The following is an 18687-nucleotide window of genomic DNA, read 5'->3' as shown; positions in this document are numbered from 1 at the left end:
GAAAGAACACAATGGAGGAGAGAGATGAATGGTATAGAAATGAGGTATGAATTCAATAATACTATCACACACCTTTCAGCTTGAACTACGTCATGCTTCTATTTTGTTTTTTGATAGATCTAATCTCTAACTGGGAAAATTAGTTGTGTTAACTAATTCTATTTTATAATGACTTTGATTCCAGTTTCAGTCACAGGTCCCTAAAACTCCAGGGACTAATTCCTTTCCTTACTATCCCTCACCCCAAGTAAAAAAAGAAGCTTATGTATAGAACGCATCAAAGCAACACAGACATTTGTTGAAATTTAAATTTGTTGTATTTAAAGAGGTCATTTATGAAGGGATTATTGTACAATAATAATTATATGATCATATGAGTTGTGATTACATTAATTGGTGAGACTGATTTCACTAACCACAGACAGACACAAATACTGCTCATTTGCTTTTAATTTATATGGCTTGTGTGTAAAAGAATAGGCACTATAAACATATAGTAGTAACACGGAATATTATACAAGTACATATATTTTAGACTTTAAGATAAAATAAAATATTTTATGATTCAAAATATAAATTTAGTTTTCCTTAGTTAATGATCTTTTGTGATCATCCAGAATAATTTTGTTTCTTTAACATTTTTTTCCTCCACTGAATAATTTTTAGTACAAGTCAAAGAGCTCTTTTTAGCCTGTTGGTTCTCAGCCTAAAGGCAGCATGGTATAAAGGATAGAAGGTAGAACATGGATTGTGGAAGATCTGGATTCAAAAGCTACTTGACATTTACTATGTGAACCCGAGTAAGTCACCTAATCTGAGCACCTCAAAAATTCGTGTGTGTGTGTGCGTGTGTGTGTGTGTGTGTGTGTGTGTGTGTGTGTGTGTGTGTATAAATCCCTTTCATGTACCCTAGATTTCTTCAAGGCTTAGTTCAAGTGTTGCTTTGTACCTGATGACTTTTCTGATTTTTCTTAGTTGGTAGTGTCTTTCCTCCCAAAATTATTCTGTATTTATTTTGTATATATGTCTGTCTGTCTTTCCCAATAGACTATAAATAAGCGCTCTGAGGATGAAAAACACTTTATGTTTGTCTGTATCCTCAGCATCTAACACAGTGTCTGACACAGAGTAGTTACTTCATGTCTTTTCCTTGATTTGACCATAAAGAAGGTGCCATCTGCAACAGTCAAGGCAGTTTCCCACACAGCATCAATATAGACTTGGAGTTGGGCCCCAGAAGTCATCTTAGTGACACCTCTCATTTTCTAGAATAAAAAACTGAGGGTGGGAATAGTCCCCATATTGATTGAATCACAGACACTTTTTGTATTTTTGTGGTGTGTTATCTCTCAGCCTGTTGGTCCGGAAACTATCAGGAAGATTGGTCCATCTCTCAGTAACCCATAGTTTCCTTAAATAGCTCTAATAAAAAAAAACCCCCCAACAACATAGGACAACAAAGTCATATAGAGACTAAGTGATTTGCCCATAGTGATATATATATGTAGTCATCAGCAGAAATAAAAGAACTTAATCCGATTCCCAATTCAGGGCTCTACACTGCTTTGGCAGAATAATGCCCATGGTTTGTTGTTGTCGTTTTTTTCCCCTAGTGTGAAAAGGACTTTTCTGCCAGGAAAATGTATTGTAAAGACCTCTCAAACCTTTCTCCTCCTAATTCTAATGGCGCTGCCTTCAAAATATGAAAAACAAACAGATGACTATAATGGAAATAAAGGATTTAAATAAGCAGGAAGTTATAATGTTGCAAGAAGAGAAAGCAAGATTTGTTATAGGCAATCTGAGATGTGGAACATCCACAACTGTGACACTGTGTTAGCTATTGCAGGAGATGCAAAAGAAAAAAAAAAACAGAAAGCAGCAGCAAAACTCTTAATTTCTAGGAATTTACAATCTAGTGTACATGCTTCAGTTGGGGTTCAGTTTCCCCAAAGAAAAAGAAATAGCTTAATCTATCATGTGCAATTGAATTAGCCACCCCTTGGTAACACTGAACTTTGTGACTATGGATAGGGAATCGATAAAAGAGAGATTTCAAGTTATTCACTGTCATTTCCCTGCAGCATTTAAGTTAGACTAAAGTCCAAAGGTTAGGTGGCATATAGAGAAAAGTGGAGGCTCAGTCAGGAAGAAGGGCCAGTAACCGGTTATTATAGTTCACTATTTTTTCTACTGTTTTTGTTTGTTTCCTGCCCTCTCCTTACATTTTCCATTCCAATGGGATCTCAGGTTACTGGATACACATTCAATTTAAAAGAATTGTAACCATTACAGACCATACATTGTCCCCATAGAAGGCTGTTAGAAATAAAGGCTTTGGATAATGTTTGAACAGCTTTTTATTCTCACTCAGTGATTCCTCCTTTACTTCATCATCACACAATTCTGCCTTCACAAAATTGTCTTCTGTCTCCACCTGCAGCCTTTGGCACAGAAGGAAGTGGATACTTCAAACCCTATGTGTTTTAAGACTGTTCCAACTCTTGTAGAGAAACGTGAGTACAATTAAAGCCAGGGCCTCAGTCAGAAAATCCTGATTAACTGGCACCTAACTGGAACCTTCTCTTAAGCAGATCTTATTCCTCCTTGCCAGAACCTGATTTTAAAAAAGAAAGAAGCAAATCACAAGAACAACTCTAAGAGACTCATTTTTTAAAAAGGGGTCTGTCCTAGGGGGAGTACAGGTCCTCTGCAGTTTCACATTGTTCCCATACCTCTTCCATCAAAACTGATGAGGCACTGGGAGACCCCCAAACCATCCAGGATTCACTTAGACTTCTTTCCTATGCAGTATTTTATACTCCAATGAAGGCCTACTCAGATGCCTCATTATTGTGCGGAGAAGATTTTGGGTTCCCAAAGCCACAAGTTCCGGGGAGAGGGGCCCTACCATGCTGTAAGGAAGGATTTGGGTACAGACTTAGCAGGGGGCCCGATGTCTATCACTCAGGGGCTAGACTAGGCATGTTTGAAAATTCACCAGCAAGTGGGTGGTGAGCTGATGGCCTTTGGGGCCACAGCAACTCTCAAGGCTGCCTTGTCCTTTAGAGAGGTTATAATTGGATCAGTGGACAGAAAGAGCCCACGCTAATGACGTATCAGTCCCTGAAGTAAATAAGCCCTTTAGTAGTAAATACTTAAGGCAGTGGCTGGGTTTTTACATTTAAGAATATTTTCAGTAAGAGTCGAAAGAAAAAAAGTAGTTAGAGCTAACTAGGAGCTAAGTAGAAAACTTAATTTCCCCAATCCAGCACTAACAGCACTAATGCTCTAGAGATTTTACTGTACTGCGTAGCAATCCGTTGCTTGATGAGTGTCCGTGGTTGCCCAGAAGCCTCTCTGTAAAGTGGCCCTTGAGGTTCATGAGGCAATTGATGAAAGGGCACAATAACGAAATACTTTGGGGAACTACCGGGATAAAAAGCAAAGGCAGAGATGACAGGAAGCTATCTTTTCTAATGCGAATACCCAAACATGGTCAACATTAAGAAAAACTTGAGTTATTTGTATGAAATGAAGTCTTAAGAAATAAAGAATCCTCCGGGGCTCTTACAAATGAGGCAGGAAACACGAATGGACAGCTTATGTACTTCTGAGCATCCCTGGGGCTTGGCCGTCCACTCGCTGGTTATCCCAAACGCTAAGGATTGAGCCTGGAGAGCCCAACTGCATCGAGACTGGCCTCCACTAAGATGCTCTGAGGTTGTGCGCTTCCCAAGTTTAAGAAGTCCAGACCTCAAGCTCACTGGCTAGAAAGTCTTCTGCTTTCTAGACCAGCACAGTACTTGTTCCTGTGTTCTTATGTTGCTTTGGGAACGTAGAACTAAGCCATTATTTCTGCCACATCAGAAGCACTGAACAATATACCTTACAGGCTTGCGAAGAATGTCAACATAAGGAACAAAGCTGCCTCCTTTTACCCGTAAGTCTTTCCTGTGATCCTGAAATTAATTTCTCTGAGAGGATTTCATGCACATATACAAAATTTTACTGAGTTTAATTCAGTTTGTTATTTCTCTATATTAGGGCAAGTACACTCACTCTGTCTCAGCTGACTAAATGATATCTTCTCAAAATATAGTCTTTTGCATTTTTCTTGATAACTCTACCTTATAGTAAACACACACACACACACACACACACACACACACACACTCTCTCTCTCTCTCTCTCTCTCTCTCTCTCTCTCTCTCTCTCTCTCTCTCTCTCTCTCTCACACTCTCTCTCTCCCTCCTCAATTTGCACAAAGAAGTGTGGAGAGAAATTAATCAATTATCTGGGGTTTCACAAAGCTTAGTGGAACCCCACAGCATAAAATGGAACACCCTGAGAGTAGCAAAACACCTTGGAAAATAGAAAAACAAATGATATAGAACATTTTATAGTCAAAGATGCTGGCCACCTCTACCACTCATTACTGCCACTTTTTACAACAGTTTTTATAAACTGAATAAGTAAGCCTGAAACTTAAAAATGGCAAAAGGGGGGAAATCCCGAAAAGAGAGACAGAGAGACTTTGCATATGTAAAAAAAAGAGAGAGAGAGAGACTTACGTTAGAGGAATAGAAGTTGCTGGTTTTGCCCGTCTTCTACTTTTCAGGGCAAGTAGCTTATCACCTTGAGTCATTCTGTTTATTTCATCATCATCATCATCATCATCATCACTGTACTGTATAAGTAAAAAAACACTGAGCTAGTGATTTTAAGTTGCATCTTTAGGTGTAGCAAAGATCAATAGTTACTTTCTTCCATAATTTGAATATTTATCTCAAAGCTGTACTTAATTTAAAAAAATTTTTATCTTCTCACTTTAAACTAAAACCATAAGAGCAATTTCAAGAAATCTGTTTCTTGTTGTTTCTAGTAATATACAATCTGTGATTGTTAGAAATCAATAATATTGGGGGCAGCTGGGTAGCTCAGTGGATGGAGAGCCAGGCCTAGAGATGGGAGGTCCTAGGTTCAAATCTGGCCTCAGACACTTCCCAGCTGGGTGACCCTGGGCAAGTCACTTGACCCCCATTACCTAGCCCTTACTGATCTTCTGCCTTGGAGCCAATACACAGTATTGACTCCAAGACGGAAGGTAAGGGTTTAAAAAAAAAAAGAAACCGATAATATTATTATTACACATGCCAACACTAAAGAGAGAGGATGTTTTTAAAAAATGCATATATGTGTATATATATACATGCACACACACGTTTGGAGAGAGCGGCAGAGAGGGAAAGGGAACAAACGTTTTTTCCTCAAGCACCTTATGGTTATTTATCCGAACAAGGACCACGCCACCCAACCAAAACAAACAAAATCGAACTGCTTTGACTTCAAGTTCTCACTTTGAACTAAACCAGTCATTATTAACAGATACAGACGGGGGGAAATGCAGACCCCCCCCCCCCCAACACCACGAGGACTGCCTGAAAAGCCATCTCGTAGACCTCATCGCTGTTTCAATCTTTACCTAGTTGTGGAAAAGACTTTAATATAATAGTCCCCCGACCATTTTGTGACTAATTCTCAAGGCTTCCGAAGAGGGATGTTAAAAGGTGAAGAAAGTATGTGGACAATAAGCCCTCACAACTTTGCTTTATTTTTACCTGAAATTTCTCCATACTCTAAAACATTTTCGACAGCAGCCAAACAAATGATAAAAACATCTAAGTGAAAGATAACAGCAGGATTTCGGGGCGATTACCGATTCAGAATCTTTCGTTTCTTCCGACTGGATCTCACATATTGAAATGTCATCAACCCCTGTTAGGATTTTCGTGACTGCAGCTGCGTGTCTTCCATTTTCCTGGTCCCTTAACTTCTTGCGATAATAGTCTCCTTCGGTCCAAAGGCTCGCCTGCTTCCTAGAGAAGTGAAAGAGCAGCACGACTTTTTCCAGACGTGCCTGCGAAGGGCTGCTCTCTGCCCATGCTGGGGAGTCCTGGTCTACGATTTCTTCCCCTTTCAAACACTAACAGGACGAGCATGTGATGGAGGAGGAGAAGACCACCGGCTATATTCTGTTACGTCTATCTCCTCGGGAATAGAGGAGAGCAAAGACAGGTGCTGAGGGGCCAAGTCTGAGGCAGGCAGACGGAGAAGTGGAAGGAGCACCAGACCTCCCGTCAGGGAAGACCCGAGAACCAACATGGCCTCAGACACGTGGCCTAGCTAGGGGACAGAGCGGACAGAGCCATGGGCCTGGGTTCAAGAAGACTTCTCTTCCCTGAGCTTGAATCTGGCCTCCCACACTTAGGACCTGCGTGATCCTGGGCAAGCCATAATGTGCCATCGACAACATGAGCTGGAGGAGGACATGGCAAGCTACTCCAGTATCTTTGCCAAGAAAACCCAACTAGGGCCACGAAGGATAGGATATGTGTGAAAAAAACCTGAACATCTCAGACCCTTACTCGTTGTGTGACCTGGGACAAGTCACTTACCCTCTGTTTGCCTCGGACTCCCCATCTAGACAATGGAGACAATAGTTGCACCTACTTCCCAGGTTTGTGGTGAGGACCAAATGAAATAATGATCGTACACTGCTTAGCACCATTCCTGGCACGCAGATGCACGACAGAAATGTAAATTAACATTTCATATTAATGCTTCAAGGAGCTGCGATGCCACTGACGGGACTATTTCCTCCCCCTGTGGACAGAGGATGGCAGCCCCTTCCATATGCTCTTTGACCGTTGCTATAACCAAAACATTCATTGGCAACCTGGCAATGAGTCCTTCCTGATTGCAATGAGACTAGTTCTTAGAACCTAAACTTACAGTTTATTACTAGAAAACTTTCTGCTCGGTAGAACCTGCCAGAACTTACACTTTACTGTTTACAACTCGGAGAACCAAGGGTCACCTCCATGCACACAGAGACACTAGACTTTAATGAAGTTTTACTTACGACACCAAAAAATGTTGCTGAGGTCCAATCACAGAGCCAGGTCTACAGATTCGGATCCAGGCAATGGTTTCAGGAACTGTCATCCTATAATGCTTTATGATATAGCAGGCTATAAGGGTGCCTGTCCTTCCAAGACCAGCTAAGAAAAAATATATATCATGTGGTTATTTGAACTTCATACTTGTTTTTTTTTTACAATTAGCCAACTATAAGTATTTCTATTAAAAGGAAGTTAACTTTGCCAAGAAACATTTTATAGACTTGATTTTATAACCCAGGTTTCAGGTGAATCTTCTACAGAAACTATAGAAAACATTACATTAGATTTAGGTGCCCAAAGAAACTATTGGAGGAAAAACAGTTTTGTCCTGACACTTTAGAAACTGTCAGGTGAGAAATGTCTTATAGAATGAGCTGATAAATTATGAAAAGTATCTCCCCTTTTGGAATCTGGACAAAGATATTGTTTTACTTGTGAAGATCTATTAAGACTATGCAATAAAAATAAGAATAGACATCTTTCTTAGGAAAACTGGTTTGGTACTGTTTTATGATGTAATTTTAGAAAGGAAAATTTATAAAGGGAATTCTACGAAAAGGAACTTAATTGTTGTTTCCTTTCATTGCTGAAGAAATGGAAGACAAATAGGAAAGAGGAGAAATGTTTTCCTTAATGAAATTACATTAAATTGATTTAAAAACCCAAAATCTTATGCAGATAATGAAGAAGAATCAACTGTTTGTTACCATTGATGGTTTGTGGTAAATCAGGCTGTGACAAAAATTATGAATGGTGTATCTATGCTTATTATTACTAAGTATAATAATGAATGGGAAATAACCTCTCCATTTCACTAAAAAATTAATAGCTAATATTTTTTGCTTTAAGGTTCACAAAGTGCTTTACAACAACTATCTTATCCTCACAACAATCCTGTAAGGTAGGTGCTATTATTATTCTCATTTTATTCAACTGGAGACCGAGATTCTGTGATTTGCCGAAGGTCACAGAGTAAATAAATGTCTAATAAGATGTCTAACATTTGCCTATGCCCCATGAAGGCAAATCTGTGGCACACGTGACAAAAAGGACATGCCGTCACCCACCAGAGGGACTCAGGGCAGAGTTGTTCCCCTCCCCCTCTCCAGGTCCCTGAGGACATTCCTCACTTCTCTTGCCCTTCTGTTCAGCAGCCAATGGGAGCAGGGGGTGTGGATGGGGCACTTGGGCAGGGGCACAAGCAGGGCCCAGCACTCCACACACTGTCTCTAAAGGGTCTGCAATCGCTGCATCCCCTTTGTGACTTGCCTCATCAACTAATCAACTTTATGCTAATTAATTCAAAAGATGGCATGTTTATTAGTAAGAAATGTTACTGCAACATACCGTTAGATTGACGTAGAGCTCAGGAGGATAAAATATTACACAATAATGAATCGCACGGTCGACCATGTTTTAATGATTTCTTAATAAGCAAGAGTGGGCAAACCCCACACAAATTTGCTCTATGTAGCGGTGTGGTGATCTGTTTCTGGACTTAGGATCAAGTACTTACTACTATTCTTAGCTTTCAAGGAGAAAAATTCCCTCATTTTCCTTTGGATGGAGTCCAGGATGGTGATCAAGTAGGATGACAGCTGCAAATTCTGAAAAGCCTCCCCCCCCACAGACGCCCATTGCTTTTGCACCAGGTGATGCAGTGTTAAGCTATGGGGCACACTGCCACACATTTGGGAGTGATGACAGTGAACACCCCAAGTCTTACTGAGAATCCGGCACTTGGGATTTACAGGCACTGTTTTATAGCATTTTCAGCTTATAGGAGAAAGTGGGATTCAAGTTAAATAGTATATGGATCCGTTTTTACAGAACGTGGAGCTTAGTCTATTAGCTATTATAAATGTCTAGAATCAATCCATTTTCCTAGAGGAAAGTTCTGAGGGAGTTAAGCCAGGGATGAGCGTTTACGACTAAAGAAGTTACGGTAATGGCTACTGTCACTGACATATAAAAAGACTCATTTTTCATGGGAAATATTCCTTGCTTCCTACTCTACTGCCCGGCCGTGTGGCCAGTACAATCACCCTTTCTTTACACTCCCCTAACTCTCCAGATCTTGAGGATACAAAAGGACTAGGTGTCAGATACAACTCTAGAACTACAGCCAAATCAAGAGGACAAATAAAAGAGAAACCTAGTAAATAAAATGAAGAATGAACACTAGGAAGCATTAATCATCAAAGCATTCACACTTTGTAATAGTGCCCGTGCTCCCACTGGAGGAATTCAAACGGAATCACGGGTTTGGGTCTGAATCGCATTCAATCCCAGCATACTTCCCTACAACCAAAACCGAGCAGAACACAATGATGTCCAATCAGTTGTCTAGAAGCTCCCTCTCAGGAGGGACGATGATAAAGAATTCGACCCGCATCCCGACAGAAAGGTGAGACACCACAGGAGCCAAAACGACACATTTTCAGATATGGCCAAAGTAGACATGTGTTCTAAACAGTTACTTATTTGTTATAAGGTAGGTCATTTGGAGATGCAGGGCAGAGGCATAGACGGCTTAGGAATAGTGTTGTCAAAAAGAAAAAAAATATGATGTGACAAATTTTTTAAATATAGAGGAAGAAAAATTAAGACACAGATATGGATAAGCAAGAAATTCTTGAATGAATATATTTAGCTTATTATGTATTTTTAAAAAATTCCTGCTGCACTTAATTGATATTTATAGAATAACAATATTTACATAGTGCTTTAAGGTGTACAAAACACTTTCCACACGCAATCTTCTATAATTCTCCTGTTTTTCTTTGTAGAAGGGAGATGTTTAAGTTTGCTGATGTTTGTAAAGGCCAAAATGAGAAAAAATTAAAATTAAAATTTGCAGGCACCAGAGAATGAGCCAGGGAACAGAGGAAAATCAAAGATGAGGGGCTTGGGGGAGAAGGGAGAAATGGAAAAGGAGAGGGTGTAGAGAGAGGGAGGAGGAGAGAGAGAGGGAGAACAAAAAGGGAGAGAGGGAGGAGGAGGAGAGAAAGAGAGAGAGGAGGAGAGGGTGGGAAGAGGGAGGATGGAAGGGAGCAGAGAGGATAATAGTTGGGATAATAGCAGAAGACAAGAGGGAATGAAGATTGAGAATAAGAAGTGAAGGGTTTAGCTTTTTCTTTTCTTTTTGTTTAAAACCCTTACCTTTTGTCTTAGAATCAATACTGTATTTTAGTTCCAGGACAGAAAAGAAGTAAGGGCTAAGCAGTGGGAAGTGTCTAGGCTAGACTTGGACCCAGGTCCTCCCATATCCAGGCTTGGCTTTCAATTTCCTGAGCCACAGGGTTTGGTTTTTTTAAAGGAGATATTATTTGTACTGTTAGAATAAGTTCCTTATGCCAATAAAATCATAGGTATGGACACTACTACTTTAAAAATATGAAGTATTAATCTAGCAACAGGGCCATAAAATTCACAGGAGAAACCAGACCAAAACCTCAAGGAATTTGCAGTCTACTACTTACAATATTTATACAAATATACAAAAATTCAGAGTACTCAGACCAAACTACCCAAACATTATTTCCTAGAACTAGAAAAAACATCAAAATTAATCCGGAAGAACAAAAAGCCAAGAATATCAAAGAAATTAAGAATAAAATATGAAGGAAGGAGGGAAGAAAACTGTAATATAAAGCAGTAATCATCAAAACAATCTGGCATTGACTAAGAAAAAGAGTAGTGTCATTAGAATAGATTAGGCACCTAACACACGGTAGTTAATGTCCATAGCAACTTAAGTATTTGATAAACCCAAAGATCTGGGCTTTGGGGGGAATAACTCATTACTTCACAAAAACTTCTGGGACTACTTGGAAATCAGTATGGTAGAAACTATGCACAGACCAGCATCTCACTCCATACACCAAGATATGGTCAAAACGGATTCTTGATCTAGAAATAAAGGATGACATCATAAACAAACTAGGGGAACATGGAAAAGTTTACCGGTCAGATTTATGGATGATGGAAGAACTCATGACCAAACAGAGAAAACATTATGAAAAATGAAATGTATAATTCTGATTACAATAAATTAATAAGTTGTTATTTTTTCCAAACAAAAGCAGTGCAACCAAGATTAGAAAATACTTTTATAGCAACTATCTCTGACATAGGTCTCATTTCTCAAATATACAGAGAACTGAGTCAGATTTATAAAAAGCATTCTCCAATTGAAAAAATGGCCAAAGGATATGAACCAGCAGTTCTCAAAGGAAGAAATTAAAACCATCTATAGTCATATAAAAAATGTTCCAAATTACTCTTGATTAGAAAACTGCAGAGATAACATCTCACATGGCTAACATGACCAAAAAGGAAAATGGTAAGTGTTGGAGGGGATGTGAGAAAATTGGAACACTAATACACTGTTGATAACTGATACTCTGGAGAGCAATATGGAGCTCTGCTTAAAGGGCCAAATAACAATGTATATCCTTTGACCCAGCAATATCCTTACTTGGTCTGTATGCCAAAGAGATCAGAAATAAGGGGAAAGTACCTACTTGTACCAAAATATTTGTATAAGCTCTTTTTATAGTTGGCAAAGAACTGGGTGTTGTGAAGCTGTCCATCAGTTGGGGGACAGATGAACATGTTGTGGTATATGATTGTAGGAATATTACTGGGACATAAGAAATAATGAAAAGGATAGATTTGGAAAAAACTGAAAAAGACTTGTATGAACGGATGCAAAGTGAAGCAAGATAAAGAACCAGAAGAACAATGTATACAGTAAAAGAAATATTATATGATGATCAACTGTGAAGGACTAAACTATTATCCACAAAGCAAAATTCCACAATAACCACAGGGACACATGAAAAATGCTATCCACAGCCAAAGAAGGAACTGTCTGACTGCAGATCAAAGCATCTCATTATATACTTTATTTCCTTTGTGAGATTTTTATTGTATGTGTGATGTGTTTTCTATCACAACATGAGCAATATGGAAATGTTTTGCATGAAAGCAATAGTATAACCTATATCAGACTCTTTACCACCTTGGGGAGGGCAAGGAAGGGAGGGAGGAAATCTGAATCCTAACATGTCAGAAGATAATTGTCAAAATTTGTTTCTACACGTAACTGAAATAAATAAATAAGTATTCGGAGCATCGGCATGCATTTGTTTTCTCAGCAACAGAAACATACCTTTGCAATGAACTGCTACAACACCTTCGGCATTTTCACAGATATTCAGAAATTCTTTGACTATGGCATCACTAGGTATACTGCCATCAGCAAAAAAAAGTTCATGATGGTCAAAACCGGCATCTGTAAATCTCCTAGCATCATATGCCTTTTTGTTGAGTCTAATAATGGTTGTAACATTGTGCCTTTTAAAATAAGGAACATAGGCTTCTGGTGTATGATAGTGGTAACCTGTGAGGAATAAAAGAAAACATTTTTCTTTCAACAATATAAATATGGGCTAAAAATTATTTTAGCTCTATATTATCAGGGAATGCCCTCCAGAATGCTATTTATAGAGACAGATATCAAAAGAATCACCCTCTTTTCTTTTCCCTCATGCCCTACCCTCTTTCATTTCATTCTCTGCTGCCCACACATTTAGAGCTGGAAGGGACCTTAGAGATCATCAAGTCTAATCCTCTCATTTTACAGATTAGGAAACTGGTCAAGAAAAGTCAAGAGACTTGTTCGGGATGATATAGCTAGTAAGTTTCTGGGGTGGAATCTGATATCAGATGTTCCTGATGCCGAATCTCTATCACTCTATTCCATCCATCAGACTTGATTCTTGTTCTGAATAATCAAATTTAAAAAAACCCCAAGAATTATCATTATAAAACAAGAAAGTCATGCTCAAATGACTGATTGTCAAAAACATTGCTTATGTAACTAAATTCAGGGTTAAGTTCCAATTTCTATTCCCCTTGAACAACAGACATACAGATAGGCATTCAGAAAGTACAAAGTGCTCATTCAGCTTCACAGTTAGGAAGAAGATTTATTTCCATTTCTTGGCATACCACTTTCAAGTCGGTTTCTTGGGTGAGGGCCACAGAAGGCAATAAATCGGCCTGGTATTATCCAGTTTAAATCTCCATTTTCTGCTTTCTGTGAATAGGAGAATACACATTTTTATTCTCAGCACTTTTTCTTCCCTTTACATTTCTATAAACTTAATTGTAACATTTACAAAAGCCAATAAGTGGCAATGAAATAACTTAAATATTAAAATTAATTTGTGGTATCAACCTAGATGTTCTTTCCAACCAGGTGTTAATTCATCCACACCTTGGAATGTTTGCCTACATCCCACCACGTTTGCCAAAGGAGGTTCACCTACTGTGCCTTACTTCTCTCTGATACTGGGAGGCTATCAATAAGTGGCTTGCTGGTTATCACTGGATTTCCCCCACATGCCTAGTACCTCTTTTTTTCATTCATATACTTCCCCAATGGCATCCTCATTTATAGTCTCTTGCTTGGTGTGTTGTACCTTGCTCACAATTACCATCTGTCTCCATGGTCCTCTGAGTAATACCCATTTTTATTTTTTTAGACTAGAATGCTCTATGATTCACAATCACACAATATTGGTAACAATTTGGTATTTAAAAAGTTGGTTATTTTCTGAGAGAAGTTTGAGGTGATTACAAGAGCTTACAGGGACAGTCGCATTAGCTTTCTTTCTCCTGACTTATTCTGGACCCAATTCATACTCACGGTTGAGATATAAATATATACATATAAACACACACACACACACACACATGGATGGATACTCTTTATAGTTTATCTATTTAACTGTATGTTGTAATCCAGGTAATAGGCACGCTTCATCCAATTGGTACTTTTTGTATGAATGGTTAGAACAAAGTCTTTTGAGTGATCATAGCTTTTTCTTCCAAAAGATTTATCGATGTCCTAGGGCAATCATTAAGAATAATGATAATTTGAATTTATATAGCACTTTTAGGTTTGCAAAGTGCTTTACACATTATCTCTCATAGGATTTTTCACCACAATCCCATGGGCTTGATGCTACTATTTGCCCCATTATACAGATTAGGAAACTGAACCCAGATAGTTTAAATATCTTGCCTAGTGAAATAACTAGTAAATTTCTGAGGTAGAATTCACATTTAGGTCTTCCTGGCTCCAAGATTAGTATCCAATATGCCACTTGACACAAATAGGATGAAGTCATCTGCAAAGAGGAGAATCTGGAGGACCTCACCATCTATAGCAGTGGTTCTTAACCTTTTTTTTGCATCTCATGGACCCCTCTTGGTTGTCTAGTGAAGCTTATGGACCCCCTCTACTATTTTTAAATCCATGAAATAAAATTACATAGGATTTCAAAAGAAACTGATCATATCAAAACATGGTTATCAAAATATGAATTCTCTAAGTTCACAGACCCCAGGTTAAGAACCCCTGATCTATAGGAATTATGTTTCAACTTGGACACTGACCTGGGCTTCCTCCATGACAGTGGAAAGCACTTTTGGTGAGTAGGAAAGAAGGAAGGAAGGAAACAATCATTTATTAAATACCTACTATGTGCCAGACATTGTATTAAGCACTTTACAAATATTATTTCATTTGGTCATCAAAACAAGCTTAAAAGGGACGTGCTAACCCATTTTATGGGTGATAAAACTGAGGAAGATATGAGCTTAAGTGAGCACAGCTAGTAAGTATCTGAGGTTGCTTAGGTTTTTCTGATTCCGGGTCCAGGCTCTATCTACTGTGCCACCTAGCATCTCCTAGCCTAATATTATGATTAGACGGTTGAACAAGGTTATGTCCATTATCATAGCTTTCAAATAATTTAAAATTATTTTTATGTATTGAGACAGAGATGGAGCTTGGAAAATATCTTTCAAAATAGTGCTTCCCCTGCAAAAGCAAATGCTTTTTATAACAAACAAATAAATGCAGTGAGCTATATTCCCTATGTCTTTCAGTGGTAGAATAGTATGGATGTCTGGGAAATAGGACTTGAAAAAGCCTACATATTGCCTACTAATATTCTCATTGAGGACATATAGATTTTCTTACAAATTATTTATACATACACGAAAGTGCACATACAGCTGGGATGCTGCTGATGTTTTTTTGGTTGGTCTTTTAAAAATATTAATAAGGTAAAAGGTTTTTTCATGTCATTATAGTATCTTGCCCCATTTCAGGTAACGTGAATGGATCCATAAATGCCCTCACAATTGTTTCCTATTGCAAGCACATTTTTTCTATGGATCAAATCTAGCAGATTCCTCTGACTTTGTTCATTTTGGTGTCATTTAAATCTCCTCTAACAGCAAATCTAGGAATGTGGTGCTAAAATTCAGCATCAGAATGATTGGCGCTTGACTGCAGATCAAAGTATACCATCTTCCACTTTATTTCCTTCATGAATTTTTTTATTGTATGTGTGACATGTGTCTTCTTGTTATGGAATGAGAAAATAGGGGGATATGCATTGCATGGAAGCAGGGGAAAGGTAAGAGGGAGGAAATTGGAATTTTAAAATGCCAGAAAACAATTGTCAAAAAAGTTTCTATGTGTAATTTAAAAAATAACAAATTTTTAAAAAGTCCATATGGAGGTCCTGCTGTTTTTGAAGGAGAAAGAAATTTGTTATTAAGAAAAATCTTTGAAGATCTTTTCCTTTTTTTCTCTGTCCTCTTTTGTTCACCTATTAAATGCCCTTGGAATGACTTGGTAATTTAGGTGACGATCAGGAAACAAGAAACTACAATTTCTGCCCAATAAATATATATCCTTTTCGTCGATTTATATTCATCCATACATGTGAGAGCGTCCGTTTTTCCTGATAAAAAGTTATTGGATTTGGCAGCCAGCCCCTTTAGTCTAGTCAACGCATGCTACGTTTACAGTTGCAAGAGGCATTAGAGGTCATCTCATTCAACTTTTATTTTTTCCCAGTTGAGGAAAGTTTGAAGTGATTTGCTCAGTATCTCACAAAACACATCTACATGAGACATTTTTAAATCAAAGAAAAGTCTGCCTTTGGGACTCTTTTGCCTTTTCAGTTCATTGGCAAGGTGAGAAAGTTCACTTTCGACTATGGCAGATCCGTACCTGATCTACAACTCTCAAAGAGTTGCCCAAGGCACCGAGGGGTTAAATGACTTGTCCAGTCCTATAGCCAGTCTGTCTCGGAAACGGGACTTGATTCCAAGATTTTCCGACTCTCAGGCTGGCCCTTTATCCACTACTCCACTCTAGAACACTTTGTGCCAATCCCGTTTCATTTAGAAACTTACTTTATGGCATGAGTAATGTACTGGATCTGAGCCAGGAAGACCTAAATTCAAACCCCACTTTACCCTTAGCCTCTTACCGCTTACTGTCTGTATGACCATAGGGAAGCCACTTTACCTCCCCCAGCCTCAGTTTCCTCATCTGTAAAATAGTGATGATAATACCACCTCGCAGCCAGAGTTGCTGTGAAGATCTATAAAGCACTTTGTAAACCTTAAGACACTATGTAAATTCTAGCTACCACGTCTAAACTGGTCCGGTATTCTTTCTTTAATTAAACGCCGATTTAAAGAACTTTCCTGAGTAAGAACAAGGATAATGAGCCTCTAGAGTTGGAGCAGGTCTTTGCATGCGGGGATAGGGGCTGGATCTTTGATTTTACTCCCAGAGGGACTTCTCTCATGAAGAAACTCTCTCTCGTAATGGTGGTGGTCACCCCGTTCTCTCTGACTCCCGAGGCTGGCTCTTTCCACTACCGCCCGCCTCAGGAAGCGTGCCAGCCAAGAAGTCCTGGCCGTTCGGGCCCTTCTGCTCCTGGCTGCATAACTTGGTCACTTTCCTAGGGGTCCTTATGACCAATCCCTCTTCTGGGAATGCTTCCTTCATATTTCCCGCTCTCCCCTCCACAGAATAATCAAGACATCGTCCTTCATTCCTCCGTGCTTCCAGTGAACTTTATTCAGCCTTTTGCTTGTCCATTCAATTATATGTTTTTAATTCACACCAACAAGCATTTATTAAGCAGCTATTCTGTGCCAGGCGCTTTGCGACAGTGAGGATGAAAGGAAAACCTCAAGGAGCAGCTGTCCTCAAGAAGCTAACACGCCCCCGGAGGAGAGGGGAGAGCAATATCTTTGGGGTTCAGAAAAGGAGGACAAGGGAATTGGAGAGGGAGGGGAAGCACCCTAACAGCCTAGAGGGCTAGAAAACATGTCCCTAAGAGGTAGCAAGCCCTGGGATGGGTCTTAAACGGAAGTAGGAATTTCTAGAGGTGGCAGGAAGGACGATAGACTGGCATAGGGGATGGTCTTAGTAAAGGTGCAGAAGCTGGAGATGGAATGTTTATACAGAAACCTGTTATTATTTGATTGCTTTAGTCAAGTCCTACTACTATGTGATCGTCATTTGAGGTTTCCTTGGCAGAGTGGTTTACCATTTCCTTCTCCAGCTCATTTGGCAGATGAGGAAACTGAGGCAAACAGGGTGAAGTGACTAGCCCAGGGTCACACAGCCAGTAAGTGTCTGAGGCCAGATTTGAATTGGGGAGAGGTGTTCTGACTGTAAGCCACCTGGTGGCCTGTATAGAAAATAGCAAGCAAATTATTTATTTCTGAAATCAGAGCCAGAGCTACTTAAGAGGAAGGATTGGGTTTTCATCTTAGACTTCTCCGTAGCCCTTAGCATAGTGCCTTATTATAATAGATGCTCAGGAAAGATTTGTTGAATTCAATATTTCCCCTCCTTCACAACATTAACTAGCTGATTCAGTCTACTAATGAGAGTGTGATTCAGACTAATGTACATTAATATAATAAGAAATTCCATCAGGTTGTTCCATTATGCATAAATATACAACTTTTGATTTGGTTATAATGCTAACTAGATGGAATTTAAAATCTCTGCTATTTTATTTACTTGGCTTGGAATTCTGCTTCAGGTTAAGCATCCAGATCATAAATGAGTTTAGAACTAGAAAGGCATTGTAAGAGACCATTTAATTCTATTTCCTTTTTTAGAGAGAAGGAAATTGTAGCTCAGGAATGAAGTGATTTCTGCTTCACTACGCAAGTGGTAGAGACAGATTAGAACAGAGGTTCTAGGAGGAAAGAGGAAAAGAAAATCTAGGAAAGAGGGAGAGAAGCAAAGTGCCTAGGATATTCAGAAAAGAGAATCAATCAGATTATCCAACAGACTGGACGTGGTAAGAGAGACGAGGAGTTAGACATGTAAGATGATGAGCCTGGGGTCTGGAAGAACAGCTGGTACTAGGAACAGAAACAGAACCGAGTATGAGGAAGAAGGGAAGGAAAAGATATGCATAGCTCATATTTATAGTGTTTTTCATCTTATTAAGTGCTACAATGGTTTCTGGAGTTTTAAATTTATTGAATTGGCAAAAAATCTGACAGCTATCACTTAAGATAATGAGTTAAGCAACTTGGCTCTGGGGACCCTTTAAGTCATCTTCATGCCATCATGCCCAGCCAGCACACCCCAAATCACCAATAAACTCATTCCACTCAAGACTGTGATCTGAAATGGGCTCAGTGTGTATCACTCCACATTCCTAGCACAACGCCTGGCACACAAAAGGTATTTTAATAAATGCTTGTTGATTGAGTTCACCAATGAATATAAACAATTTCCATCTGATCTGTCCTCTGAAATTCAATTCTACTAAATATCAATTGTGTGCAGAGTACTGCTTGGTAGGAA

General features: G+C 39.0%; 1 protein-coding gene and 1 long non-coding RNA gene across 8 annotated transcripts in view; one reads left to right on the top strand and one right to left on the bottom strand.

Moving 5' to 3' along the window:
• CDC14B (cell division cycle 14B) overlaps window positions 1–18687 on the bottom strand; it is a 102348-nt gene that overhangs the window by 16932 nt on the left and 66729 nt on the right. For 6 of the 7 annotated variants that reach the window (XM_007497936.3, XM_007497937.3, XM_007497938.3 and 3 more), the window contains 5 exons: window positions 12984–13071; window positions 12142–12372; window positions 6926–7064; window positions 5720–5879; window positions 4575–4690 (listed from right to left, as the gene is read on the bottom strand). In XM_007497936.3, coding sequence (XP_007497998.1) covers window positions 4575–4690; window positions 5720–5879; window positions 6926–7064; window positions 12142–12372; window positions 12984–13071 — 734 coding nt within the window. Of the gene's footprint in view, window positions 1–2342; window positions 2618–4574; window positions 4691–5719; window positions 5880–6925; window positions 7065–12141; window positions 12373–12983; window positions 13072–18687 lie in introns of those variants that run through there. The other variant, XM_007497940.3, reaches the window with a different exon arrangement.
• The window catches only part of LOC130455658 (uncharacterized), a 44855-nt gene continuing 29911 nt past the window's right edge, over window positions 3744–18687 (top strand). The window contains exons 1-2 of the long non-coding RNA XR_008913767.1: window positions 3744–3943; window positions 7815–7866. This is a non-coding gene — a long non-coding RNA (uncharacterized LOC130455658). The remainder of the gene's footprint in view (window positions 3944–7814; window positions 7867–18687) is intronic.

This window comes from Monodelphis domestica, chromosome 7, assembly GCF_027887165.1.
Source record: "Monodelphis domestica isolate mMonDom1 chromosome 7, mMonDom1.pri, whole genome shotgun sequence".
NCBI lineage: Eukaryota > Metazoa > Chordata > Mammalia > Didelphimorphia > Didelphidae > Monodelphis > Monodelphis domestica.
This window is presented reverse-complemented; position numbering and strand designations above follow the sequence as displayed.